General features: G+C 55.6%; 2 protein-coding genes across 2 annotated transcripts; one reads left to right on the forward strand and one right to left on the reverse strand.

Moving 5' to 3' along the window:
• Positions 1 to 5,873: 5,873 nt before the first annotated feature.
• KRT7 (keratin 7) lies at positions 5,874 to 19,853 on the forward strand. The gene is made up of 9 exons (XM_012762964.2): positions 5,874 to 6,268; positions 7,617 to 7,828; positions 9,817 to 9,877; positions 11,011 to 11,106; positions 12,567 to 12,731; positions 13,822 to 13,947; positions 16,115 to 16,335; positions 19,120 to 19,154; positions 19,561 to 19,853. Exons 1-9 carry the CDS (start codon positions 5,942 to 5,944, stop codon positions 19,719 to 19,721), a joined length of 1,404 nt encoding a protein of 467 aa, XP_012618418.2. The 5' UTR covers positions 5,874 to 5,941; the 3' UTR covers positions 19,722 to 19,853.
• A 669-nt stretch (positions 19,854 to 20,522) lies between these two features.
• On the reverse strand, positions 20,523 to 27,287 carry LOC105871444 (keratin, type II microfibrillar, component 7C-like). Its single transcript, XM_076007839.1, is given in 8 exon segments — positions 20,523 to 21,080; positions 21,082 to 21,173; positions 22,004 to 22,035; positions 22,246 to 22,466; positions 24,089 to 24,149; positions 24,767 to 24,921; positions 24,924 to 24,983; positions 26,904 to 27,287. Coding segments are annotated over 8 exon segments (1,563 nt in total).
• Positions 27,288 to 27,827: the final 540 nt, after the last annotated feature.

Here is a 27,827-nt window from a genome sequence, read left to right on the forward strand (position 1 = left end):
AGCTTCTCAAAGTTGGCAGTGGGGTCAATACAGGTCACCCTGCACCCAGGTGGTAATGAACTTGAAGTTGGCCCGGGTGCCACAGCCCACCTCCAGCAGGGAGAGCTTCCCAGAGGGGCCTGCAAACTCCTGCAGGTTGTTGAAGAGCTCCCTCTTCTTGCTTGCCATCTGCTCATTGTACATCACAGTGAACTCACCAAGAAGCAGGGGAACCATTTTTTGCATATCTAGTTCCACAAGTCCAAGAAGTTCACCAGGAACCCAGGAGATGCCAGGATGCAGATGGCCAGTAGGAGAAGGTGACCGAGGACTGTCAGTACATGGAGAGGAGCACCCATGACCATGGGGATGGGAGGAGGGGAGAGGGTGGACAGACTCTCAGAGCCTTAGAGTCCCTCCCCCACGTACCACATAGTGTTCAAATGAGGGACAAATTGAGGGAGGTGTTTTCCTGAGTCCCAATCTTCTTGCATCTCACCAGAAAAGGGAGGACAGGAATGGCCATGAACATGGCAGGTCTTCCGATGGTTGTCTGCTGTAACAACTGTGACAACAGAGACAGCTCCCATTTATTGAGTCTTCTTGATGTGTTCAGAGCTTTAAGTATGTTACATGTCTATCATCTTCTTCAATACTTAAACCCCATGAGATAGACGCGATTGATCCCCCATTTTACAGATGCAGAAACTAAGTCTCACAGAGGCCAGCTACAAGGTCATGTAGCTCGGAAGAGGTAGTTTGAGTCAAAGCAGAACCCACACCTTCTACCACGGCACTGGATAGTTTTCCCTGAGACTGCTGATCCCCTGGGAGCAGAAACAGTCATTCTCTTAGAGTTTGTAGAACTTTCTCTGAACGCCTCTGCGCACCTGTGATTATCTACGTCCTTGTCCACCCTCAGCTCCTTCCTCCTGCCGCAAACATCGCAGCGTTTCTCCTGGGCATAACAACTGACCCCACCTGGACCTTGCTCCATTAACTAGGTCCTCTCTCTTTCATATTTAAGGTCTCTTAAATATGTTTCTGTCTCCTCCTCTGCCAGTCCACATCTCCTCCATCCTAAAATCATCTTCTCCTTAACTAGCTTTCCATTCGAGCTAACTTCCCATTTCACTTTTCCTTTCTTTTAAACCTCATTAGGAATTGTCCTCAGCAATGTTTCCATTTCCTCATCCCACTGAAACCTCAGCCCTGGTGTCTGACTTCCTCCCCCACAGTGGAGGGGCAAGGAGGGGCAACGGTGAGGAGAGTATGTCCCTGGAGCTTGGAGGGAGGGAGGAAGAGTGGGGAGGGGAGGCAAGTGTGGGTGGGGGAAGAAAGGCAAAGGGGTTTTTACCAGATTTATTTCATTTTACTGGATTATTTGATTTTCTTGATGAAGAACGCACGATTCTTTGTTGAGGGGGAGGAGGAGAGTAGAGGATGGGGGGTAGTAGGGGAGTAAAGCAGCTTTGCAGTAGCAACCAGGAGGCCTGGGAGAGTCTGCTGAGCAAAGGCAGAGAGGAAAGTGCCCAGAAGCAAAGAGGATGGGCTGAGCTGGGAACTGTGCTCAGTAGCTGTGACACCAGGTCTTGAGGATGTGGTTTTCTCCACTGGTGCTCTGCAGTTTAGAGTGGGAGGAGAGAAGCCCAGTGCTCAGGCTGAGGAGGGCTGGAGGTCCATCTGGGTGGAAACTGAAGGGCCAGGGGTCAGAGAGTGAGGGTAGTGGTCAGGGGGTGGAGAAGAGAACCAGGATCCAGGGGCCAGAGCCCTGGCGAGCATGCAGGGAGAGGTGAGCAGGGGGCCAGCAGGGACGGTGGCGGGAGGTAGACGTGGTGTAGCTGGATGGCACACACCTGTGAGGTTTTCAGAATTACAGTGATTTGTGCAGTCACTATATAAAGCTTAAAAAGGGAATCAGTATGTAAAGGATTTTATTCTTTTCAACAAATAGCATTCCACTGAGTGTATATAGCACAATTCATGTAATCACTTCTCTATCAATAGGCATTTATGATGTTTCTAATTTTTCACGAATATACGACAATGGCAGCAGAGACCACAGGTAGGAGTGCACTTTTGTTGAGAACATCTGTAGGTGAAGATCCTGGCAGTGGAATTACTTGGTCAAATGACTGGCATATTCATTTTATTTGTTGATATAAGGGCAAATATCTTTTTGATTTTGAAAGCTTTTGCCAACTTGCCCTCCAAAGATGATGTACCTGTCTGTCAATCATTCCACCAACAAAGGCCAAAGTTTTCTGTTAGCCACACACCTGCCAGCACAGGATGCTGTTATCAAACATTTGCCTTTGACAGTTTGACAGGTAAGATGGCTTTTCATTACCATCCTTGTTACATTTCTTTAATTTTAATGAGGTTGAACATTTTTTCATATTTGCTAATTGATATTCTTTCTTTTCTTTTGTGTAAATAATCCACTGGTTCCAGCTACCAAGTTCAAATCCTGGCTTTTCTGTATCCTAGCTCTGTGAGCTTAGGCAGTTGGCTTAAATTCTTTGCACCTCAATTTTCTTTCTTAAAATAATAACACATACCTGCACTACAGGGTTATTGTGGGAATTAAATGGCTTAATAGAGGCCAAGAACTTCGAACAGTGCCGGGCACTACATAGCAAGCACTGGCTCATATCACTCTTGCTGTCACCCACTTTTATGTTGGGTGGTTTGTCTTTTCCTCATTGAGTCACATATTCAGGAAAGCAGCCTGTTGGCTGTCATGTGTTGCTTCCTTGTCCTTTATCATCTAACTTTTTAGAAAAGTATTACATTCCATGCCAAGTGGCTCTTGTTATGATTACAGTCACTTGTATTCCAAGATAATGAAAAAAATTTATTTTTTTTCTTTAAGAATCAGAGGACATGTTTTTTAGGGATGGACAATGAGTGATGGCTCTGAAAGTGCAGCAGAGAGCCAAAAAGAGCATCTCCCCCACCTCCCTGGGAGAGGAGCAGCACGTTCCACCTGCAGGGCTGTAGGGGCAGTGGTGTAGGGCAGGCTTGGTGGAGCCCTGCCAGGCTGGGGACCGGGGGCTGCCTGCTATTCTCAGCTGGGTTCCAGAGGGCACAGTGGGCCAGCGAGGAGGGTGGGAGGAAGAGTGAGATGAGAGCCAATGTAAGACGACTGCTGGGGAAAGGCTTTGGCAGGTAACAGGCCTCAAGGTTCTACCCAGGATCTTGTAAGGTGGTCTGTGTGTGGCCAGCAGAGGCCTGGGTGGGTGAGGCTGGGCAGACTGCAGGGCTGTGAACTCTTGCGGGCAGGAGTTTGACCCACAGCACTTTGGGAAGCCCTCCAGAGGGTGTTTGTGTGCGCTGCCTGGCACTGTGGGGCTCCCAGCCCTGGCCTGTGAGTGTAGCGGGAGGAGACTGGCCAGGGCTGGGTGGCCAGGAATGCTTGGGGAGGGGTGAAAGGGCCGAGGGGTGGATGTTGGGCAGGCCTTGGAATGGGGAAATGTTGCTCAAGGAAGGCTGAGGCCTGGGCCTGGAAAGCCCAGAGACCTTTTCTCCTTTGCATTGTCCTCCTCAGCTCCCTCTAGGTGTGGAACCTGGGGATTTCATTGCTGGTAAGAAACGGTGGCCTAGAGAGGGGCAGTGACTTGTCCAGGGCCACAAGGCAGCCACAGTGCCCTGCCAAAGATTTCTCAGCCAGGCTCGAGGGCAGAAGTGGATGGGAGGAGCTCCTGGGCTGGGTGGCTCCGGAGAGCAGATCCCATGGGGGGTTGGAGGTAAGGAGGGGTGACAGGGCCAGCAGCAGTACAGGGCGGGGTGGAGGGGTGCGAGGTGGGGGTAGTGAAACAAAAAGAGTGGAGGATGAGCCCTGAGGGGTGAGGAGGTTGGAGTGTGTGTGTAAATTAAACAATTGGTCTCTTTGGCCTGTTTGGGCATTACGGAAGGGGGCAGCGGGAGTCCTACGACTGCAACTTTCACAGGGCCAGGGAACTGTATGCTCTTCAGGTTACAACCAGGTACCATTTTAGGTTAAATCTTTCTCTCTCTCTCTCTTACACACACACACACACACACACACACACACACACACACACACACAGAAGGCTCCACAGAAGACACCACTGAAGGTGTCGTGGGCCTCCCTCTCCCTCTGGCCCGAGCTGTCCCAGCAGCAAAGGAGAGGGAGGGAGGGAAGGGAGGGGGTCGTGGGCCTCCTCCCACTAAGATCGCTGAGGAGGAGGCACCTTCTTTAGCCTCACTGGAAGTCCATGTGCTCTAACTGAAATGGCCACCAGGAAGGACATTCCATCCCCACCCTCCTCCACCTAGGAATCCAGAGGCTTGGTCTGAGGTGACAATGTGGCCAGCTCATTGGGAGGGGCTCCAGGTGGGCTAAAGGCAGAGGGAGCCAGGTCCAGGAGAATGAAGGCAGGGCAGGGCAGAGGGTGCGGCAATTGCGGCTGGAGCTACCAGAAAGTGAGGCCAGCACCTGGGCAGCTGACTCCGTCCGGTACCCTCTGTTCCGGCACAATGCTTACCCCTTCTTCACTGGGTTTGAAGCTGCTGGGAATTATCTGGTAGTGGCTTCAGGTGAGGGAGATGGTGAGCGCTGGGGACTTTTAAATAGGAAAATAGCAGGAGCAGGGGTGGGGAGGAGTGTTTGAGTGCAAACAGAAGCACATGCACACAAATAGGCATACAAATGTGTGCAATTGTGTATCCACAGGCCTCCCAACGCACAGACTCCCATTGTGTGAGGAGGCTCGCGGACATGCTCGTGCATATGTCTAGGGGTGAGGGCACAGTGAAGCCCAGAGGCCTGCAGGGGTGCGCACACAGACGTGTACATGCATCCACAAAGTGTCCCAAATACACAAGGTGTCCCCTTCCTCTACAGGCACCCATAAAATAAGTGGGTGGGAATGAGTGGGAGGTGGGGAAGTGCAGGCCCTGGGGCCTCTGGGTGTCACATGCCCATTGGAGTGGGGAGGGGAGAGGCTGGAAGTGGGGTCATGCCCCACTCTGCATAGGTTCTGTGTGGAAATGAGGTGGGGGGGTGCAGCCGGGAAAACTAGCTACGCCAGGCCCACGGTGGGGCCAGATGACTCAAAAACTGAGCTGAGGCTGAGAGGCTGAAGTGGGAGGATTGGTTGAGGCCAATCGGTTGAGGGGTTTGAGACTGGCCTGGGCAACATAGCAAGACTCCATCTTTAAAAAAAACCCAGAAAAATCAGTGGGGTGTGGTGATTCACACCTGTGGTCCCAGCTGTTTGAGAGGCTGGAGGCTGAGGCAGAGGGATTGCTTGAGGCCAGGAATCTGAGGTTGCAGAGAGCTATGAGGAGGCCACTGCCCTTTAGCCTTGGCGACAGAGCCAGATCTTGTCTAAAAGAAAGCAAAGCAAAGCAAAGCAAAGCAAAGCAAAGCAAAGCAAAGCAAAGCAAAGCAAAGCAAAGCAAAGCAAAGCAAAAAGCAAAGCAAAGCAAAGCAAATCTCTGAAGGCGGAGCTGGACTTGCAGGGAGGGAGAATGTCAGGGAATGCCTGTATGGCTTCTACCCTGGGGAATGGGGAAGTCAGGGCGCTGACTCTTGGACTGGAACATTGTTGTCCACCCCTTCCCCCAGGCTCTGAGCGCCAACTGGTGTTCCCCAAGCCTCCTCCGGGAAGCCTTCCCGCCTGCTGTCCCCTGCTGTTCTCTGCCGCAGCCTGCATGGGGTGTGGGGTCGTCTGTGGATGGCGCTCCTGCCCACGCCGGGCCATTCCTGCTGGACTGAAAGCCCAGGCCAGGGCGGGGTGGGCGGCGCAGAGGGCGGAAGCGCGCGGCCCGGGAGGCGCCTGGCGGCGGAGAAAGGTGGCCCGAGGCCAGTCCCGCCCCTACCTGTGGGAGCCCCGCCGCGCGCGCTCCCGGGGATAAAAGGCGCCGGTCTCCCTGAGGTCAGCGAGTTCGCGCTCTCCTCGCCCGCCGCTAGGTGCAGCCCAGCCCGGTCACGATGTCCCTCCACTTCAGCTCGCGGGCGTTCAGCTCGCGCTCCGCCGCTGTCCCGGGCCGCGGCGCCCAGGTGCGCCTGACCTCCGGGCGCCGGGGCGGCTTCGGCGGCAGCAGCAGCCTCTACGGCCTGGGCGCCTCGCGGCCGCGCGTGGCAGTGCACTCCGCCTATGCGGGCCCGCTGGGCGCCAGCATCCGCGAGGTCACCATCAATCAGAGCCTGCTGGCCCCGCTGCAGGTGGACATCGACCCCTCCATCCAGCAGGTGCGCCAGGAGGAGCGCGAGCAGATCAAGACTCTCAACGACAAGTTCGCCTCCTTCATCGACAAGGTTAGCGGGACAGGACCTTGCCTCCGGCCTTGCTCCAGGCCACACCAGCCACGCTAACTAGCCCTACCTACACGCAGGCCAGGCGCTGGGAGGACTGGTTCCCTTCTCCCTTTCTGCCAGTGTCGTGGGACGCTACCTCAGAGGCCTTCCTCCTCCCCCTTAGCCCCTTGCATTCTGTCCCCCTGGGTCTCCAAGAGCTCCCTTCCAGCAAGCTGCCGTGCCCCTCCCTTTCCTCCAGGAGCTGCGCTTGGACTCTGCAGGGCTGCGCTAGCTGGCTGTGTCTGTGAGTCCGCTGGGGCTCTTGGGCCAGTTTTGTCACCTGTGTCAGGCTGGGAGTTCCAGAGGCCAAGGCCAGGGGTCTTCTCTCTCTGGGCCCCTTTCCCTGAGGGGGAGCTGTGTGGAGTGTAGGATGAGGTGATCCTGGCTCCTACAGACACTGCAGATGTTGAAGCAGAGGCTGGAAATAGAGGGCTGGACGGGGCTCCACCTGCCGCGTCCTCCACCTCCCTTTGGTGGTAGGAGGACAGGTCATACCTGCCCTTGGAGATAGCCCAGCTGGGGGCAAGATGTGGCACTGAGGGGCCCTGGAATGGGGCTATTTGGGACGCTTTTTTCCTGACTGTCAATTTCTGCCACACATGTGTCCCTCCAGGGAGGGGAGGGGCAGACTTGACTGGTAGGTGTGGGAGGAATGGGGGGAAAGTGGACCAAGTTTGCCACTCGTTGCCCCCCATGTTGTCCTCTCCTTTGCCATTCAGCCAAATGTGTCCTTCGGATGGTGCGGGGGCCTCCCCAGGCTGCCCCGGGCCCAGGCTCCTCCCCGCTGCTGAGCTGCACACCTTACTGTCCGCAGCCTCCACGGCCTGGTGCCCTGAGCTGCTGGATTTGAGAGGCTTCTCTTGCCTCCCACCCTCAGTCATACTAGGTGCTACTTACGGGCTTTCCAGGGCGGGACACACAGTAGGTGCTCATTTAACCTTAGATTGCCAGCAGCGCCCTGACCCAAGGTCTTGCTGGAGGGAAGGGAAGAAGAGAGAGGTTGCGGAGGAAGGAGGAGGAGAGGTCCTAGCCTAAAGGGAGGAGAAGGCCCATCGGCCCCAGGATCCAGCAACAGGAAGGGGCAGCCCTTCAGAAATGGATTGAGGGGAGGAGACCCTAGGGCACATGTGTCAAGGGCCAAGCATCCGTGTGCCAGGCAGACACTGACACAGGGTCTGAGGGGAGAGGGCTGGGGGCCCCCATCAGAGAACAGCCAGTGGGCGCGAGGGCACTGCCGGGTGGCTCGAGACCCTCCTCAGTCCTGCTGTGGGTGGCACAGTCTGGCCCCTCATGAGTCCCCCCCCCCCAGGTGCGGTTCCTGGAGCAGCAGAACAAGCTGCTGGAGACCAAGTGGGCACTGCTGCAGGAGCAGAAGTCCGCCAAGAGCAGCCGCCTCCCTCGCATCTTTGAGGCCCAGATTGCTGGCCTGCGGGGGCAGCTGGAGGCGCTGCAGGTGGATGGCGGCCGGCTGGAGGTGGAGCTGCGGAGCATGCAGGATGTGGTGGAAGACTTCAAGAATAAGTAACGCTCCCCAGTGTGACCGGCCAGGACCCCTGCCCCTAGGCCAGCATGCCCCCATCAGCTAGCCCTCTGCAAGTGCCCCTGCTGCAGGGCTCAGAGTGTGCTGCTGCTCAGAACCAGCACAGTTCCCGCTTCGGTCCCCAGTTTGTGCCCGAGGTGGTTTCCATCATTCTGGTCTTTTCTCTCAGTCCCAGTGCAACATCTCAGCCTGCCCCTGACTTGCACTACTCCCTTTGAGTGCCTGGCCCAGCTCCGGGGGGGGGGGGGGGCGGCAGGTATCTCATGATAGGAGTGCTTCAGAACTTGTGTGATCCTCACAGATCATTCTAGAACACCGTTTGTTCAGGTGAGGAATTGGAGACCAGGGAGGTTCAGGGACTTGGTTGAGATCACACAGCAGATCACTGTGAGAGCGAGGACTTGAATTTTTAGGTCTCTGACTCTCAGGTGGGGAAGGAAGGAAAGAAGCGAGAAGGGAAGTGATGGCTGTGAGCAATGGGGAGGGGTGCAAGGGCTGTGGGGTGGCCTGGTCAGGGCATGAGCCGGAAAGGAGGCTGTGAGGAGGGGCCAGGAAACCTGGGGCTTTGGGGACAGGCCTCTGAGGTGCTTGCTGAGCTCTCTTTTCCCATTAAACAGAAGCCAAAGGCTGCAGCTTGGGCCTGGCCCCACCCTGGCACACCTGGCCAGTGGGCACTGGGGGTGGGGGGAGCGAGAGAGTTCTGTCCTTTGCTGGTGGCTGCGTGACAGAGCAGGAACAGGAACACTGGCTCTGACTGGAGAAGAGCAAACAGGCCTGTGGAGCATCCCCCCAGGGCAAAAGTCAACAGGATTAATCCCACAGCAGGTGGGACCAGACAGGTGCAGGGCAGGGCAGGCCTGGGCCACCAGCCAGCCCTGTTGTCAGGGACTCCACATGTGTGCGTGCATATGTGTATACCCCCATCCTCCCCCAACCCCAAAGTGCTCAAGCTCCTTCCTGTGAGGCCCAGCTGAGCTGCAGGTGGGGCCAGGGAGGGCCGGGGCAGGGCCTGAGCCGGCTGCTCAGGGAGCTCCAGTCTGGGCTGCCTGGGGCCCAGCAGTGCAGCACTGAGCCCCGGGTGGGCAGGCGGCCCTGCAGATATTCCCATAACTTCTACAGGACTTGAGGGATTGCAGCTTTGTGGATGTGGCTATCTCCTACTCTGAGTCTGGGCTCCTGGAGGGGCCCACCCTGCCTGGGCGTCCTGCTACCTGCCAGCGCTGTCCCTGGCTGTTCCTGCTCCTCCCAGCAGCTCTTGGGCACTGCTGAGCTCTTGTTTTTGACATTCCGTTTTTGAGTCCCCAAATAAACCCTAGGCTAGGCTCTTCCTCTGTGCCGTCCTAACGGTAGGGCTGGGGGCTGGGCTGGGTAGCTGGGGCCTGGTTCTTCCAGGACTTTATGTGTCCCCTCTCCTGATTTCACAGTGTTCCTTCCCTTCAAACCCCTTCCTCACCCTTCGAGGTGGGATGAGGCTGTGGTTAAGGCACAGGCTGAAGTCTCACAGCTGCCAGGGTTTAAGTCTGGGCTTTGCCACTGAGCAGCCCAGTGACTTGGGCAGATCACCCAGCCTCCCTGTGACCCTGTTCCCTCTCAGGTGCCATCATTATAGAGTTGTCGTGAAGATGAGATGACTTAGTGACTGAAGCACATAACAGTGCAGGCCTCACAGGAAGCAGTCCATACACGGGGCTATTATTATCTGCTGTCTTCCCTCCGGCATATACAGCCTTTGTGCTTTAATTGACATGCTTCCCGCATGCCCAGCCAACCGCTTACCCTTCCCCGCCCGTGCCAAGACTCAAGCCCCAGGAACAGCCAGGCGGAAGTCAGGGAAATTTGGTTCTTTAGCTCTGACACCTGTTTTTTTCAGGTGTGTCATTAAGCAGGGGGTGGAGGGGAGGCAGGGCAGATTCCCCACCTGTGTGTGAGGGGGATGGAGACCAACACCATGCCCCCTCTGCCGTTGCAGGTACGAAGATGAAATTAACCATCGCACAGCTGCTGAGAATGAGTTTGTGGTGCTGAAGAAGGTGAGGGGCAGACAGGCTGGAGGGGGCTGGTCTGAAAACATATGGGACAGGAGACCACAGGGCCTCTCACTTGAGTGGCAGGTGGGGACCTGTGGCCACAGTCTGGCCTGGGCTGCACAAGAGGGGAGAGATGGGGTTGGGGAGGGAGAGGTCTGGAAGCCAGGCCCGTACCACACAGCCTGTCCTGTGATTGTGTGTGTGCATGTGTGCATGTGTGTTTGGTGAGTGGCTAGACTTTTTTCTGGGCCTCTAGGGGTTAGAAGCAAGACCAAAGGATAGAGGTTAGAGAGAGAGATTTCCCGAATAAGGAAGTGCTCTCTCAAAGTCAGCACAGACAAAGGTGATGTGTGGCCAGCCTGAAATGTTTGCTGAATGAATGTGATGAGCTGCCTCTGTCCCTGGAGATTTGCAAGTGGAGGTTGGAAGACCTTAGGAGTATCTTAGGGGGGCTTTGAGCTACGTGCTCTTTTTAAGATTTTGATTCAACACTCACTGGGTAGCTCTGTGTCCTAGGCCCATCCACAGAAGTGCAACCTGCCCCAGAGCTCTGGGCCCTTGCTCTTGGAGATTCAGGATTGAGTCAAAGTGAGCCCTGCCATGCAGGAGTTTAACCCCAGGAATGTGTGGCTAGAAGAGGCTTAGACATCATTTGTATCTTGGGTGGCAGGACTCTGACCTGCATCAGAGTCATCATGCTGCAAAATAAACATGTGGGCTGGAGATTTTCCATCTAGGAGGGCATGTGGGAATCTGAACGACTTTATGCTCTTCTCCCACTGACTGATGGGAAGTTGAGGCTCAGAGTTGAAGTGACTGGTTCAAGGTCACATGGCTTTCTGGTGCATTCAAGCCATCTGAGACTTCAGGAACTGGTTGAGTGCTAGGTTGGGGCTCTGGGACCCCAGCACCTCTGGCCCTGGGGATGAGTGGAGATGATGTCCCCATGTGAGAGGTGGGTGTCGGCAGTGGAAACTTTCTGACATGGTGTCAGGCAGCTGAGAGAAATCGTGTTTCTTGGTGGGGCAGTGGTGTTTGGACCTGTGGGTTGGACAGGGCTGGCCTACTCCCACCCCTACTAAATGTCCCCTGTACTGAGAACGTAGTATCTCTCTGCCCTGTCCTTCTATCCCCAGGATGTGGATGCTGCCTATATGAACAAGGTGGAATTGGAGGCCAAGGTGGATGGCCTGAATGATGAGATCAACTTCCTGAAGACCCTCCATGAGACAGTGAGGACCTCGGGGGTGGGGTTGTGTCTTATTCTACCTGTCCTATCCAGGGAGCCATCTGATTCAGCCCCTTGCCTCTGGGCCACTCTGAGTGTGTGTGGGGCGTGGGGGTGTTTATCCTGTTCTTCATCCTCTCTGCACGTAGGAATGCATGATGGGCAGGGGTTCAAGAAGAGCTGGGGGTGGGGTCACTCAGGATTGGCCTTGGAGAGACATAGGCTGGCTGCAGTGTTTCTAAGGAAGGGGGATTGGGTGGGACAGAAAGGAGCCAGGAGGAGTTCTGGGGACCCCAGACTGTGATGGGGCTCAAGGTGGGCTAGGTGGAGCATGCAGGGGGGCCCATGTCAGGAGTGGCTGGAGTGCCTTTTACATCCATAGGTACTGGGGGGGGCAGCCACCCACCCACCCGCCATGCCTGTGTCCACCCTTCATTCTCGTTCCCTCCCTCGCCCCTTGCCCTGCCCAGCTCCCAGCTCTCTTTCCTCATAGGGATTTGAAAACTCCTCTACTTTCATCAGCAGGACTTTCTGCCCTTAGGCAGAAGATAATCCCCTGGCAGAGGCTGGGCTGGAGCATAATCAGCACATGAGGCTAATTACAGACTGGTTCTTGGTTCTGTCCAGTGGAGGCTTTGCTTGGACATCCAGCCTCCATTGGTCCCTCAGAGCGAATTCCACGTGGATGTCAGTTTCAGGGGCTTCAAGCACTTCCAACCTCAGTCCCGTCTTCCTTTGCCTACCACATATTTTATATATGTGCACATATACACACACACATACATTTATATGTGTGATGCATAATATACATATATAAAATTTTCTTCTCATGTGAAAGTAATACATACTCATTGCAAAAAACCCAGCAAATTAAGTAAACCATAAAGTTGAAAATAGATCACTTAAACCTACTGTTACCATCTTTGTATTAATATCTACCTTTCCAGACCTTTTCTGTGCATATATACACATATGGATATAGAAATATATGTTTTTAACAAAAATAGAGTCATACCTTTTTTCCTACAACAATGTACACCACAGACACACCTCCGTGTCAGTCAGTACAGCCGAGTTAGTCTGAAGGCTGCAGAGTGTTCCATCCCAGGGTGGAATACGATCATTTCACCTGTCCCGTCGGCCCCCTTCACAAGTAAGCTCTTGTCCCAGTGGCATCTCTCAGTGAGGAGCCATCACAGCTCACCACACTGTCACTTTCTTTGTCCCCTTTACCCTACCAGACTCTGCTATTTGAGACACTGCAAATGGGCTCCTCAGGGAGCCAGGGGTGGGCAGAGAGAACCCTGTAACGTGTGCTGGGTCTGGGTCCCCTCACTGCCTGGTGACTTGGCCACTCCAGACTCTCCTGTCTTTCTCTTTCCCATGTGTACGGGGGATCCAGGATGGGCATGGGCACAGGGCTGGGTCATGCCCGAGTCCTGACGTTCTGTCTGGTTCCTACAGGAGTTGACAGAGCTACAGTCGCAGAACCTGGACACGTCCGTGGTGCTGTCCATGGACAACAGCCGCTCCCTGGACCTGGACGGCATCATCGCCGAGGTCAAGGCCCAGTACGAGGAGATGGCCCACCGCAGTCGGGCCGAGGCGGAGGCCTGGTACCAGACCAAGGTGTGCGGCCAATGGGGACATATCTCCTGCCCTGTTAGGGTCCTTGGTGGCAGCTTCCCTTACTCCTCAACTTGTCTCAAGCCTTTAGGGCCTGGGGCCCTACTGTTCTGGCAGGTACCAGTGGTTAAGTCTGTGGTGCTCTGGGGAGAAGAGGGTGTGAAGGCTACATCCCTGCCCCAGGGGAGATCCCAGTCAGATGGGAGGATGGCAGAGGAAATAGACATGGATTAATATTACTAATTATAATAGCTAAAATTTGGCAAGTCCTTACACAGTGCTTGGCAATTTTCAGATGTTTTACTTGTACTGACTCATGTAATCCACAGAACATCCCTATTAGGTAGGCACCATTATTGTCCCCATTTTGGAGACGAGGAAACAGGTACAGAGAAGTTAAGTAACTTACCTAACTCCACACAGCTAGTAGATGGAAGAGTAGGAACTAGATCCTGATCTTAACGCTCCACACCTGGGAGGCTAAATCATTACACATACTTTATAGAGGGAGGACAGCCTCAGGTGCTAGGGAGCAGGAGGGGAGCCAGGGTAAACCAGCATTCCTGGATGAGGGAGCCAGAGGCACGGATTAAAGCAGCATGGAGGCAGGGAGTCATCCATGGTGCATGGCTGAGAACACGGGTGTGCCAACAAGGAGACCTGGGTTCGGGCCCTCGTTCTGCCATTGACTTGCTGTGTAATCCCTGGGTGGTGCTTTCCCTTCTCTGGGACTCGCTATCCTCATCTGGGAAATGGGTGTGGCTGATTGTTGAATAGGTGAGGGTCCCAGACTTCCAGTGACTCTCTAGCACTAGGGCATGGAGCACTAGGAAGTGGAAAGAGCCCCAGGGTCTGTGGGATGGCCCTGGGGAGCCTTCATGTCCTCCCTGTCCTGGCTCGGCAGACACTAAACTCCTTCCTTACCCTGCTGTCCAGCAGTCTGGCCCTTGGCCTTAGGCAAGGATTGCGGGGAGTCAGGCTATCCTTCTCTAGAAATGCAAGCGGGGAGCAGCCTTCCTTGGATGGGGAGAGGGACAAATAGCCTATAATCATCGCCCACCCTTTGTCCTACCTTCCTATATGGCTCCTCCAGTTTGAGACCCTCCAGGCCCAGGCTGGGAAGCATGGCGACGACCTCCGGAACACCCAGAAGGAGATTGCGGAGATGAACCGGGCCATCCAGAGGCTGCAGGCTGAGATTGACAACATCAAGAACCAGGTGGGGACCAGCCCTCCTCCCGGCTCCTCCTGGGCCAGAGCTGGTGCAGCTCACGTCTCAGGCCCACTTGTGAGAGCTCCAGAACGGAATGTTCTTGGCAGGTCCCGGCACCGGCCGAGGGCAGGAGAAGAATCTGGATGGGCATGGAGAGTGTGGAGGGTGCCTCAGGCTGGCCAGCCAGAGGAGAACCACCATCGGTTTCCGCACTGCTACTGAGTCCTGCCTGCACCTGCCTCTGGGTGCCATGTGCTGTGCCCAGCAGTTCACAGTTTACAGGGGACACAGAGGCCAGCAGAAGCCAGTCCTATGGCTCCCATGGCCCCTTCCCATCCAGCCCTCACTTCCCACGACTCCCCTCACTCTGCTCAGACCACACTAGCCTGCTTCCTGTACCTTGCATTTGCCAACTTGGTCATGCTTCAGGGCCTTTGCACTTGGTGTTCCCTCCACTTGGAATGTGGTTCTCCCAGCTCAGTCTGTGGCTGTCCCTTTCTCATCCCAGGGGTTTAGGAAAAAAGACCCCTTCCCAGAGAGGGCTTCCTCACACACCCAGCCACTGTATCAGCAGCCTAGCTGAAGTCCTTTGAAGCACCTATTATGCTCTGAAAGTTTCTGTCTCATTAATTCAGTTGTTGACTGTCTCTGCCTCCTCTGGAGTATGACAGATGCCTGAGAACAGGGACCTTGTCTGTCTGGTTCACTGCTCCTCTCTCCCAGCACTGGGCACACGGTGGGGCACAGGTCTCAGATGAGAGCGAGACTGACTGGGAGGACGTGCTTTGTTGGAAGCTGGACTTGGAGGTGTTCATGAGGGAGGGTCCCCAAGCCCTGGCTGAGGTACAGGTGTGGATGGCAGCTCAGCCTGAGCAGGTGTCTGCAGTGGCGGGGTGGGGGGGAAGGTGGCACATGCAGCAGCTTCAGAAAGCTTATTCCAGATTAGCTGGGGCAGGCGCATGTGGGGGTGATTTACCCAGAGATGTCCCCCCCATTGGAGCCCTGCAGGCCCATTTCCAGGAGGGCAGAGGTGGCCTCCTGGCACAGATGCAGGGCTCTGAATCACCCCGAGAAGTGGGCCAGCTTCCAGGCTAGGAGCGAGGCACAGAATAGTGAATGGTGGTTTCCCAAACCCTGCAGCCTCTGCCACATCCACTGCTTCTCTCACGCCAGGGTAGATCCCTAGCGTCTGCGCCCACTGAGAGGTCTCCAGAGGCAGTGGGATTCCCTTGGCCCATAGGCACCCATGTGGCAGGGCAAGGCCTGAGCAGCGGCCAAGGACAGAGTGTCAGGGCCTGGTGGGAGGGCAGGCAGAGAGGCGGGTTTCAGCTGAGGGCAGAGGATCGAGGGCAGAGAAGTTGGTGAAAAGATGGAGGAGGAGCCCTGGCTGAGGTCTGGGGTGGCACAATTTGAGCCAAACACAATGAGGCCTGGGACTGGGACAGCCTCCTGGCAATGGGGGAGGAGCCCAAAGCAGAGGGAACTCTAGGGCCAGGCAGAAAGTGGCAGCTGCAGGCCCAACAGGACCAGACGGTCCGTGACCAATCCCATGGGCTGTGGATCATACATCCCAGGGCATCTGAGGGTACTTGGTAGTGTCTCTCTGCTCCAAGCCCCCCTGTTCTGTGCCTGTTCCCAACTGGTTCCTGTTTTAAAGGTGGTTTCTGGTCATTGTCAGCTCCTAGACATTTGGGGACTCAATTAAGATCCTATAGTCTTGGAGCTCCTCCAGCTAAGGGCTGGGAGGACTGGGGATTTGAAAATCATAATAGCATTTATTAATAATAGTCACAATAGCATTTATTATTTGCTATGTGCCAGCCATTGTGCCAAGGACCTCTTGTGTATTATCTCATTTAATCCTCCAAATATCCCTATGAGGTAGACAATGTGATTATTGCTCTTTTAGAAAAGAGGAGACTTTGGCTTAGAAGGACTGATTCATCCAAGGTCACAAAGCTATTAAGTGGCAGGTCCAGAATTGGAAGCTAGCAGCATTGGCTACCCAAACCCGTGTGTTTAACTCTTGGACTCCCTGGTGCTTCGGGGAGTAGGCGCTACTGATGAAGCCACCTGAAGCAAGTTGCCCAGGTGCTCGCTGTGGGACGGGAAGGCAGGAAGGCAGTGACTGGCGAGCCCTGTTCCCCAGCTCACAGCTCTATACTGCCCGCAGTGTGCCAGGTTGGAGGCTGCCATTGCCGAGGCCGAGGATCATGGGGAGCTGGCCCTCAAGGACGCCCGTGCCAAGCAGGAGGAGCTGGAGGCCGCCCTGCAGCGAGCCAAGCAGGACATGGCGCGGCAGCTGCGCGAGTACCAGGAGCTGATGAGCGTGAAGCTGGCCCTGGATGTGGAGATCGCCACCTACCGCAAGCTGCTGGAGGGCGAGGAGAGCCGGTGAGGACGGGGAAGCTGGGAAAGGGATCCTTCTGGGGCTTGACCTTCATCCATTTGCAAGCATTTCCCCTGCGTCCCTCCTCTGCGGGGCACTGGGGCCGGGGCTGCAGGGGACCCAGAGCTGATACTTGATCCTTTGCCCTCAGTGAAGGCCCCATGTAGTGTAAAGCTCATGGGGAAGCTGAAGTGAAACAGCCCCTTTGTGAGTGTGGCTATCAGCAGGGTTATCCCTTCTGATCCTGAGAGTACGTTCAAGTCATCAGGTCAGATACCCATTCCCTAGTCTGTGGAGGGGAACACAGTGTTTGGTTTCCTTAATTGAGGGAACAGGACAAGTGTGCAGTCAAGGTCTGCTGATTCCTGGTCCAAGTGTCTTCCATGACACGAGGAAGTGACACTTCTCACTACATAACGACACTTCTCACTACATAAGTGCTATTGACCGGACGTGGTAGAGGAGAGTAATGTCTGTCCGCGGAGAGGCTTGCATACTCACTTGGAGTCCGAGTGGAGGCTGGGACGGGTTAGTCTGGGAGGGAATTCTGCGTGAGCAGCAGTGGCGCCTCTCTGTGAAGGTGGGTCTTCCTGTGCGCATCGTACGTAGGTTGGTTGATTCGTTCAGTCAACAGACAAGGCTTTAGAGTTCTGCCTTGGGGGAGGCGAGGATTTGGAGAGGGTGAGAAGCAACAGCGCTGGCCCTCGGGGAGGTTGCAGATCAGTTGAGTAGAGAAAACATCGCAAAAGAAGCCCAGGGAGACCAGTAACTTGCATTTATAAAATGTTGAGTTTATAAAAGAACTTTTTCTTTTCTGAGCGTTATTCCTGAGGGGCTGGGAAGAGGCAAACAGAGCAGAGAGGAAAGAGCTGGGGCACGAAGGGTGCTGGGCAGAGGCCTGGATATGGTGGGGTGCGGGGAGGACATATGTCACAGGGTGAGTAGGGGCGTGGAGGAGAAGGGGCTCTGCCCTGCAGTTGGTGCACCCCCTTCCCAGGGTTGGCACCGGCCTTCTTTGTGGGAAGAGGGATGAACACCAAAGGGCTCCGGGAAGAGAGAAGCTGACGTGGGTATAGGGCAGCTCCAGCCAAGATGCCTCTCTCTGCTCCCTCCTCCCCCGTGGGCACAGGGCCCCCACTTTCTCTGGAACCCATACCCTGGGCCTTTTTTTTGAGAGAGAGAGAGAGAGAGAGTCCCGCTCTATTGACTGGGCTAGAGTGCCGTGGCGTCAGCCTAGCTCATAGCAACTTCCAACTCCTGGGCTCAAACGATCCTCCTGCCTCAGCCTCCCTGGTAGCTAGGACTACAGGTGTGTACCACCATGTCTGGCTAATTTTTTCTATTTTTTAGTAGAGACAGGGTCTTGCTTTTGCTGAGGCTGGTCTTGAACTCCTGAGCTCAAGTGATCTTCCTGCCTCAGCCTCCCAGAGTGCTAGGATTATAGGCGTGAGCCACCGTGCCCAGCTAACCTGGGCCTTTCTTCCTCATAGAAGTCAGAGTTGGGGGACCCTTAGAGTGGGACCTGATCCAGCTTCTTCCTGTGGGCAAATGAGGGGACCGAAGCTCAGAGATGGCCATTGGTATGCCCAAGGTCACACAGCGAGTGGGAGACATACCCTTCTGAGAGCCTCTTCCCAGTCCAGGTTGCTATAATTAGGCTTAGATCCTGATTCTCTGAGAGGGTATCATCCCCTTCCCACCCCTGGGAGGACACTTTGCTTTTATCCCTTAACACCTCGGCTCTTTCCAGGGGCAGATCCAGGAGTTGTGGTCCAGAAACTCCTATAAATTGGGGGGCTTTCTTTAAAAATACAAAGTTACAAATAAAAAATTGAGCATGAAACTAATACTTATTTAGAATGATAAAAGAAAAATCACACAAATCACTAGAGCCTTGGAGGTTCAGGGCTCTTCCTTCTGAGTTCTTTAGGCATCCTACCAGAAATTCTCAGAGTTGCTGCCTAATTGCAACCTGGTTACTCTTCCCCACCCACAAGTGCCAGCAACTCCCAGCATTTGCAGGGATCATTTGAACAAGGCCCCTTGAAGCTTCTAGAAAACCCTTCTCTTGCCCTTGGCCTTTGTTCTGCTCCGTTCCTGGGCTTGGGGCTGCAGAGGCCAGCTGGGCTCCCTTTATTCCCTCCACCAAAGTGAGGTACCTCTCCTCTCTGCAAAGCAAACTGAACCCCCAGGGCCAAGGGCCTGGTGACAATGGGGCTGTGAGTCACAAAACAAACATACCCAGCTGTCTCAGAGAGATTTTTAATTTCCACTGAAAGACCTGTTCCAGCCCCACCCCTGCCCCCACCGCCATTCAATCAGTCAGCAATTCACTAATTATTTCAACACACATTAAGCACTTATTAATACTTTGCCAGGCCTCATGCTAAGGGCTAGAGATACAAGTATCAATAGGTTACAGACACCTTCAAGATTTTATGATCTGGTGAGGGAAGGTGGCCATCTATCTACATAAATAATAAGTGTGGTTCCCATTCACTGATCCTGGGCGCCCAGGGCTTTAGGCAAATTATATCATCTAACCCTCACAAACAAGCCTATGACCTTGGTCCTGTAGTTGGGCCCAATTTATAGGTGGGAAATGGAGGCTCTGAGACATTGCCCGAGTCATGTGGCCAGTAGGTAGAAGGACCAAGGTACACCCTCCCTTCTCCCACTCCTGCTTACTCCACGACAAGGCTGAGGGCTGGAAGTTGGGGTCCTGCTTGGGCCTGGAATGAGGGCGCTGAGGGAAGAGCTGCTCTCACTGGTCTGTCCTCTGCCCCCAGGTTGGCTGGAGATGGAGTGGGAGCCGTGAACATCTGTAAGTCCTTGCTGTAGGCCACAGGAAGTGTCCCCTGTGCTGTCCAGAAAAGGCTGGGTCTGGAGAGCGGCAGATGGGGCCCAGGGTCCTGCTGGTGGAGGCCAGAGCCTCCTGCCTTCCCACGGCTTCCAGCAGGTCCCCTGGAGCACACTTCTAGCCAGGCTCAATGGCCCCGGGGGCGGTGCAGGAGGGCGGGGTGGGGCAGGGAGCACCTGTGGAGTGGCCGCCACCTCTGTCAGAGGCTCCTTTTGGGCTGGCCTGTGGAGGGAGGCAGAGGGGAGGCAGAGGGGAGGCAGGGGAGAGGGAGGGGAGCAGCTGGGGCAGGAGGGTGGGGGATCAAGGGAAGGGGTGGGGTGCCTGGTGGGGGGCCTCCCACTGACAGGGGCCCTCCTCCCTTCTCTCTCAGCCGTAGTGAATTCCACCGGTGGCGGTGGCGGTGGCGGGCTGGCCTTCGGGGGAACCATGGGCAGCAATGCCCTGCGCTTCTCCAGCAGTGCGGGGCCCGGGGGCCTGCAGGCCTATTCCATCAGGACCACCTCCGCCAGCCGCAGGAGTGCCCGCAACTGAGTCCCATTCCTCTGCCCACAGTCACAGGAGGGCCCCATCCACGCCTCCTTTCCCTGGTCCCAAGACACTCTGAAAAATGGTATCAGAATAGCTTCCAATAAAGCAGCCTCTTTGAGGCCTGGGTGATCCCTATGCTGGTGTCTGGTCTCCTGGCTTCATTGGCTGGCGGGGAAGGGGCTGGGGAGTCGGAATAGAGAGCAGGGCCTGCCCTGGTGACCAGGAAGCCTGAGTGCAGGAGGCTGAGAAAGCACATGGCGACGGGGCTGCAGCTCTGAGGAAGGGGAATCTATCCAGCGTGAGGCTCGGACTCCTCCCAGTGTTGCTCCTGAGGAAGCCTGGAAAGGCCACAGGGAAGTTCCGGCTCTGCTAGCCAGTGGGCATTGGAGTCTCCCCCTGCCAAGGGTGGGGGGGAGGCTGTGTGCACCCTTCCCCCATGTCCTGTGCTGCCAGGGTGCATTCCTCTTGTGGTGAGAGGGCCACAATGTTCAGCCGCCTCAGGCCTGGGTTTCGGGTGGCCGGGCCAACTCTCATGCCAGCTGCCCGCAGCCCTTCCTGGTGCCAGGCCTGCCAGGCTCACGGTCAGGCTAGGCTCTGGGGGGCTCTCTGCATGTTGGCGCAGGGATGGGTACTGGGCGGAGGGGCAGTGTCTGTGTTGGGGCTGTCGGCCCAGCCCCTGTGCCCGGCAGGATTCAGGGACGTGGGGCAGGGCTCAGGCGCCTGGAGACAGCCCTCCCTCCCTCTGAGGCTGACAGGGTGGAACTTGGGTGGGAAGGCGAAGTGGGCAGAACAAAGGAGACGTTCTCAGGCCACATTGTATGTATGACCATGGGCTTTATTGTAAACAGGGAGACCCAGCAGAGTGGGGGCGCTGGGGAAGCTGTGAGGCTGCCCAGGGAGATGCAGCCTGTCACCACTGGGGTGCAGAAGGCAGGGGACGGAGGCCGCACAGTAAGTCCACAGCGAGTGAGAGGCCCCGGGGCCCATCTGTTCCTCAGAAGCCACAGGCATCCAGGCCTCCAGAGCAGCCAAGCAGGGATTGGGTCTTTGCCGAGGGCGGTGAGGACACCGGCCGATTAGACACGCAGGGGAGGGGAGAGCTGCCTGCGAGGAGCTGCCTTCTCCCCCGGAGAAGTGGAGAGACAAGTGGGGAGAAGGGTGCAAGACGGTAAAGGCTCGCAGCAGTGGCTCGGGCGGGCCGGGCAGCTGGTTCCCGGAGCCCTTCCTCTCTCGTGGGGGACAGCTCAAAAGGGCGTCTTTACACAGTGGTGGCGCTACTTGAAGCCCATGGAGCGGCCCGCTGCCGCAGCTCTGGCCGCAGGGCGCGCACAGCCCGGTGCTCACCGCCAGGTTCCCGGTGCACGCACGGGGCGCTGCAGACGCTGCTGGTCACAGGCCGGGAGCTCGACACGCAGAGGTCCCCGCACACAACCCCGCCCCGGGAGCTGCTGACACCTGCGGGAGGAGGACAGGGTTCAGTCCCGGGCGGGTGAAGTCATATCCGTAGCCCCTGCCTGCTGGCCAGAGCCCTCTTCTCTTGCTCGGAGCTTCTCCGCTCGGTTTCCATCCGCTGCCCGCTCAAACACCTTCACACCTGGGCACTCCTTCCTGCAGTCCAACCTCAAGTATCTTGATACACTGTTGGCCCAGGCCCTCTCTGTAGGCAGAAGTGCAGTCATGCATCTCTCCACGATGGGACACCTTGGGAGATTTCATCGTTGTGGGAACCTCAGGGTGCACTGATGTGGACCCAGATGGTGTCGCCCACTACACACCTGGCCTTTGCCCTAGGCTGCAACCCATTTGGCACATCACTATGCTGAATACGTAGGCCACTGTAACACAGCGGTAAGTATTCATATATCTAGACATAGCTAAACATAGAAAAGGTACAGTCAAAACTTGATATTATAATCTTATGGAACCACTGTCCTATATTCGGTCAGTTGTCCTAAACGTCATTATGCAGCACATGGCTGTAGCTACCTAAGTTACCATAATCACTCACTGCCTTACCGCCTCTTTCCTTTTAGGGTCTGCAAACTATGGCCACATGCTGGTTTCCTGTTTTGTAAATAAAGTTTTATTGGAACCCACGCATGACTATTTGTTTAAGGGTTGCCTGCAGCCGCAGCTGCTTTCACATTACACAACAGTGTTGAGTAGTTGACACAGAGACTGCATGGCCCATGAGCCTACAATATTTAATATCTGATGCTTTAAGAAAAAATTTGCCTGCCTAGACCCCACACGTTTATTTCTGAGCCCCCAGTACAGATACTTACAGACATTCACAGCACTAACGCCTTCACACAACCTTGTGGGAGAGCAAAGAGACAAAAATTAGTTGTGGGGAGCAAAGCTAATGAAGTCTGTTAATTTATTCAATTCCTTCCTCCAAGTAGCGTTGATGTGCATTAGAGGTCAAGAGCGTGCAGACAGGCTATGCTCCCGGCTCTTGCAGCAGGCCCCCTCCACCACCTTGGGGAGGCGGAGGACATCCCCTCCCTACACATGTGGTCCTCACCTCTGCTCCTCGCCCTCCAGCAGGCGCCTGTAGGTGGCGATCTCGATGTCCAGGCCCAGCTTGGAGTTCATCACCTCCTGGTACTCCTTGAGCAGGCAGGCCATGTCCTGCTTGGCCTTCTGCAGGGCGGCCTCCAGCTCAGCCAGCTTGCAGCGCGCGACGCTCAGGGCAGCCTCGCCCTGCTGCTCAGACTGGGTCACGGCAGCCTCCAGCTTGGAGTTCTGGGGGTCAGGGAAGGGCTATTAAGGTTCTGAATTCAGGGTCAAGTGGCCTCATCCATTTGTTAGGTCAGGGGTTACAAATTAGTGCTCCCAAGGAAGTTGGCACAGTGTCTTCAGTTTTGGAAATTTAACATAAAAATCCAGATTCATGGCTTCTTCTGAAAAGTCAGAGCATTTGGCCACACGGCGGGCGTTGAGGACGCAGATCTCCTGCAGGAGGTGGGGAGTGTAAGAGCTTCTTAGCCCAGGGCCCCTCTCTCAGCAGCCCACCCTCCCACAGTCATTCCCTGTCCCCTGCCCCTGCTTCCTCCAACAGCCCTGCTGTCTGAAGCCCCCCACTCCAAGTTGCCGTGTTCCCCATCTGCCTGGGGTCCTCTCTCTGCTCCTGAGGCCAGGGGCTTGAGGCTGGGAGGAGGAGGTAGACAGTGCACATCTGAGGCCCCAACTGGAACCTTCGGGTGTAGGACCAGAGTTCACCAACCTGGGAGAATTGTCACCATAGCAGGCATGGCAGGTGAGAGGTCTAGCTACACATCTTCACCTTCTCACAGTAAACCTGCCTTGGATCTCTCACTCTGCTCTATATTTCCCCCATCCTGCCATGGGCTTCAGAAGCTGAAATGATGACAGGTCCTTTCCGGTGTCTAACTCACATCCTCCTTGCTGCCCTGCTACTCTGGGGCCCCTCACCTCCTCATACAGTCGCCTTAAGAAGTGGATCTCCTGGGTCAGGGCCTCCATGTTGGCCTCCAGGTCGGATTTGCGTAGGTAGGCGCAGTCCACGTCCCAAAGGGGAGAAGATGGCACAGAGTCTCACTGGGGTACAACACAGAGCTTTTGGTTTTTCCCTACTAGGGAGGTACACCCTGTCAGGCTGAGCAAATTTCCTGGAACCTTTCTTAGATGCCCATCCCAGCACCTGGTGTCATGGTGTGGTGAGTACCTCCTTGCCATCAGTGGGGTGAGGAGCAAGTTCAGGTAAAGAAGGGGGACGCCAAGGTTTCTAGGCACTTCCTCTGTACCCACTGAGATGATTATCGCCCAAACTTAGGATCTAGTGTAAAATGGGTCAGTTCTAATGATGCCCCACCCCTCTCTGCTCTCACGGAAGGAAAGCTAGATCTGTGGTCAGAAAAAGAGGGTGCAGGGATCAACTCTGCCCCCTCTAAGCCAGTGTGACGCAGGGCAAGCACCTTAACCTCTGAGCCTCATTTCCTGCCGATAACCCCTGCCGTCCTCACCCTGAGGTGTTGGAAGGGCCCAGCGAGAGTCCCTTTGTCGCCCTTGTGCAGAGCCAGGTTTGGGAGGGGATGAGTAATGGTTGCTGTTCACGCCAGCGTCTCCTAGCTGCTGCTGGCCTGGGGGTGTGGCCATTCCCTAGCATTCACAGATATTTGCTGAATGTCCCCTCTATGCGGACACAGGAATGAAGGAAGTGGGAAGCCAGTGGCCAGATGGGGCAGAATATTGCCCTGCTTGCAGCAGGCAGCGTGCTGCGCTGACAAAGGCTGTCTGGCCATGTGACTTGAGGGAGTCGCTCAGCCTCTCAGAATTACAGAGATCTCCCTTCTACCTCTGCCCTTGGTTCTGAGTTAGGGGACAAGTATTCTGGGGTCACTCACCTTCTTCAGGACCACAAATTCATTCTCAGCAGTGGCCCTTAGTGCCACCTCCTCTTCATACCTGGGGCCAAAGCACACAAGTCTCAGATTTGGGGAGAAGAAAAGAGAATGAATTCCCAGACACGCATATTCCAGGAACTGGATCTTTTGGAGATGGCCATAGAATAAAAAAAGTGTGGGACTAGAAGGGACCGTGTCCCTCCCTTTCTTCCAGGCATTCAAACCAACCTGTGTCACCCAAAGCTCTTCCTGTTTCAGAGACTCTTCTTCGTGACGTCAGTCAGCGGGGTGCCTGGCACATGTTCAAAGGCCTCCTCTTTGCTTCTGGACTGTAACTCCCCGGGGAGTTACAGTTCTGGTACTCTTTCTTTCCCCTCCTCCTTACTTTCTTACTCCTTCCCCACTCAGGGCCTAACATAGCATCTGGAACATCCAGTAGATGCTCAAAAATATTTGATGAATTAATGAAATAAATGCACAATGATGAGGTAGCTGGAGCAGCTCAGAATCTCTCCAGTGTTCTAAGTCCCAGTCCAGAAAAGAAAATCCACCCTCCAACAGGCTTATTGTCACTGCCTTCTTCCTATCGGGAAGTTCCTTTTGTGGTCTGACCTAAATCTATCTTGCTTTGACTCAATCTCATTACGTTTCTCCAAACCCTCCTTCCACTGTACTCACTTCTTCTTGTAGCCCTCCAGCACCTCCTGCACGTGGTTGAGCTCTGAGGACAGCCTCCCGCGGTCGGCTTCCACACACTCAGCCTCCCGCCTCAGCGTCTCGATGTAGCCATTGAACAGGGGCTCCAGGTTGCTCTCAGAGCACTCGCGGTTTTGTGGTTCTGGTAGAACTGCCACTTGGTCTCCAGCAGCTTGTTCTGCTGCTCCAGGAAGCGCACCTGGGGTGGAGGTGGGAGAAAAGTCGGTGGGAGGAGCCAATATCCCCAGCCTTCTTTGCAGAGCAGCCAGAGTCAAGACAGAGCTAGCAGTGAGATGTGCAGAGCCAAGGGGTGGACTGCACGGCCCCTGCTGGCCTCTCCCGGCCTGGGATGCACCTGGAGCATCCTTGTGTCATGATTGCATATTCGGGCCAGAGTGAGGGTCTGTCCAGGTGGGCCTGGATGGGATGAGTGAGAAGCTGAGAGGCATGCAGGCTGCACTGGGTTACTGTTGGACTAGGGGGACAGGTATGGGTAGGGGATAGTGACAGTCAGGGAAGGCTTCCTGGAGGAAAGGAATGCAGAGCAGTGTTGGGAGGAATAGAGTAGGAAGAAAGCCTTTCACTCTGAGCTCCCTCAGGGCAGGGCCCATGGCTTGTTGATTGATGGCCCCAGTGGCCAGCCCAGGGCTTGGCGAGCAGTTGGTTGAGTGGATGGTCAAGGTGGGAAGGGCTGCCTGGCTGGCCAGATCAAGGAGGCTGGCCTCTCACCAACAGGGCACCTGGGGCCTGGGGAGGCATGGGGGAGTGTAAAGTGTGGTCCTGGGTGGCCTAAACTCATATGTTGGATGCTATGTCATACATTTCTAGAGGCCAGGCAGTTAATGTGAGCGGAGGAAGGTTTGGGGACCTAGGGAGGGTGAGGACTGTAGGGAAGTGAGGCATGCACGGTTTTCCTGGGAATTACTCAAACTGGAGAGAGACCAGATGGCCAGAAAAGATATCAGCAAACAAAACTAGGTCCCTTGGCCTTGAGTTTTCTATTTCTCCTACATTTTAGCTAGAGATGAGATGTCTCCTTGCCTTTTAGCCCTGGGATCCTTTTCATTCAACTCCATGAGTGCAGCAGGGAATTCCCAGGTTGGAATTTCCAGAAATGGAGCATGGAGACTGCTGGTATTATATGGGATGATTGTAGGCAGCTTTGGCTCACAGGGTCTCATGGCTCCTTTGGCCCCCCATCTTCCCTTTCAAAGTCACAGCCAGCTCACACACTGCACCACACACAGCCCTGCGGGGAAGAACACTGGGGTGCAGAGGGGAAGTCACTGCCCAGTGGAGGAACTGTGTGAAGAGCCCAGGCCACCTGCTCCTGGGCCAGGGACTATGCCATATTGCTCTCCTTGGATACCTTTCCAGTGTGCAGAGCCTGCCAAGGCGAACCAGACCCTGCTGGAGGCAGTGGGGCAGCTGGGGACCCAAGCTTTGGACTTTCTAGCCCAGGGCTGGAGAGCTGGAGAGGGCCTGGGCTTGGAGTCCTGCTCTGGCACCCACTCTGTGTGGGCGCTTGGGTGGGTCCCTGGCCCTAGCCCTGCCTCCTTTCTTTCTGTGTACACTCAAAGCACTGTGCTAGCAGTGGCATCAGTTCCCAAATGTAAACCCTTCACCAGCTGACTTCAGGATTCTGCCATCCCATATACTATTTTATGCATGATTTATCTATAAATGGATTCCCCTCATATTTACACTGCTGGGGCTAAAGGAGTAACTTCAGGCTACCACCAGAGTTGTAAAACCAATATGACTAGGCACACATAGAAGGAAGTTACAGAACACTAAATTCTAGCTGAAACTATTGTCCCAGACAGCTTTGAACCTGAGGCTTGCTCTGTTTATTAAAGGTTGGAGGAATCAAGTATCAGAGAGATGCTAAAGACATTAGCACCAAGGAGATTTTCTTCTTAATCTTAAGAATTGAAACAGATATGAAAGAAGAAGAATTTTCTCATCAGGTGTTTCAATGATATTCACTGCTATGGGTCCCTACCACCTAAACTGTCATATAAAATGCCAGCGGTCCCTATTCCCCATTTTTAGACAGACTGGCCTGGGAATTCCATCTCCTCCCAGGTTCAGGAAGGGTGTGATCCAGGACACCTACCTTGTCGATGAAGGCAGCGAACCTGCTGTTGAGGCACTTGATCTGCTCCTTCTCCTCGTGCTTGACGCACTGCGCGTTGGGGTCGATCTCCAGGTTGAGGGGCGTGAGGAGGGTCTCGTTGACCGACACGGTGGTGATGCAGGGGGGGCTGGGCCCGCACACGCCCCCGGAGCGGTATCCGAAGCTGCGCCCGCAGGAGCCTGCGCGGAAGCCCCCGCAGAGGCTGTGGCTGCCAAAGTTGCCGGGGAGGCCGCGGTAGCAGGAGATGCCGCGGTAGGGGGCGGCGGTGATGCAGCAGCGGCCGGGCTGGGGCCCGCAGGCCGAGGCGCAGCTGAAGGCGCGGACCCCGCAGGGGGCCCGGGGGCAGGAGGACAGGCAGGACATGGTGCCGGGGCGGGGGCAGCGGCGGGCGTCTGGACCCCAATCACGCGCTGCGCGTTATATGCCCAACCGCGGGCCCAGGGAGGGAGCTCGCGGCCCCGGCGTTTACGAGCTTGGAGGGCTCAGCCCTCGCGCCTCGAGAGCGAGAATCAAACAAAGTGCGCCGGGCTGCCCGGCCGCCTCCATAAAACCGCGTTCACCCCGCACTGTATGGGGCCGGGAAGGGGCAGGGATGTGCCCGGTCAGCTGGGCGGGTTGTGCGCCGCGGGCGGAGCCCCTACACCCCTCTGCCGGGACTGGCCCGGGGAGCGCTGGGTCCCTGGCTCCGTCCCCAGGCTGGGCGGCTGGGCGCACCCGGCCCCCACGTCGGTGCAGCCCCGCGCCCTGCCCTGCGGGCTGGGAGGCTGGGAAGTTCCCCGCCGGGTGTGGGGGGCCAGTGTGTGCGTGTGTGTGGAGACGGACGGGGCTCTGAAGTCACTCGTGCAAGTTCATGGCATGACCTTGGACAGGTGAATAGACTTTCTGAGCCTATTTCCTCACATG

Source organism: Microcebus murinus, chromosome 10, assembly GCF_040939455.1.
Source record: "Microcebus murinus isolate Inina chromosome 10, M.murinus_Inina_mat1.0, whole genome shotgun sequence".
In the NCBI taxonomy this organism is placed as follows: domain Eukaryota; kingdom Metazoa; phylum Chordata; class Mammalia; order Primates; family Cheirogaleidae; genus Microcebus; species Microcebus murinus.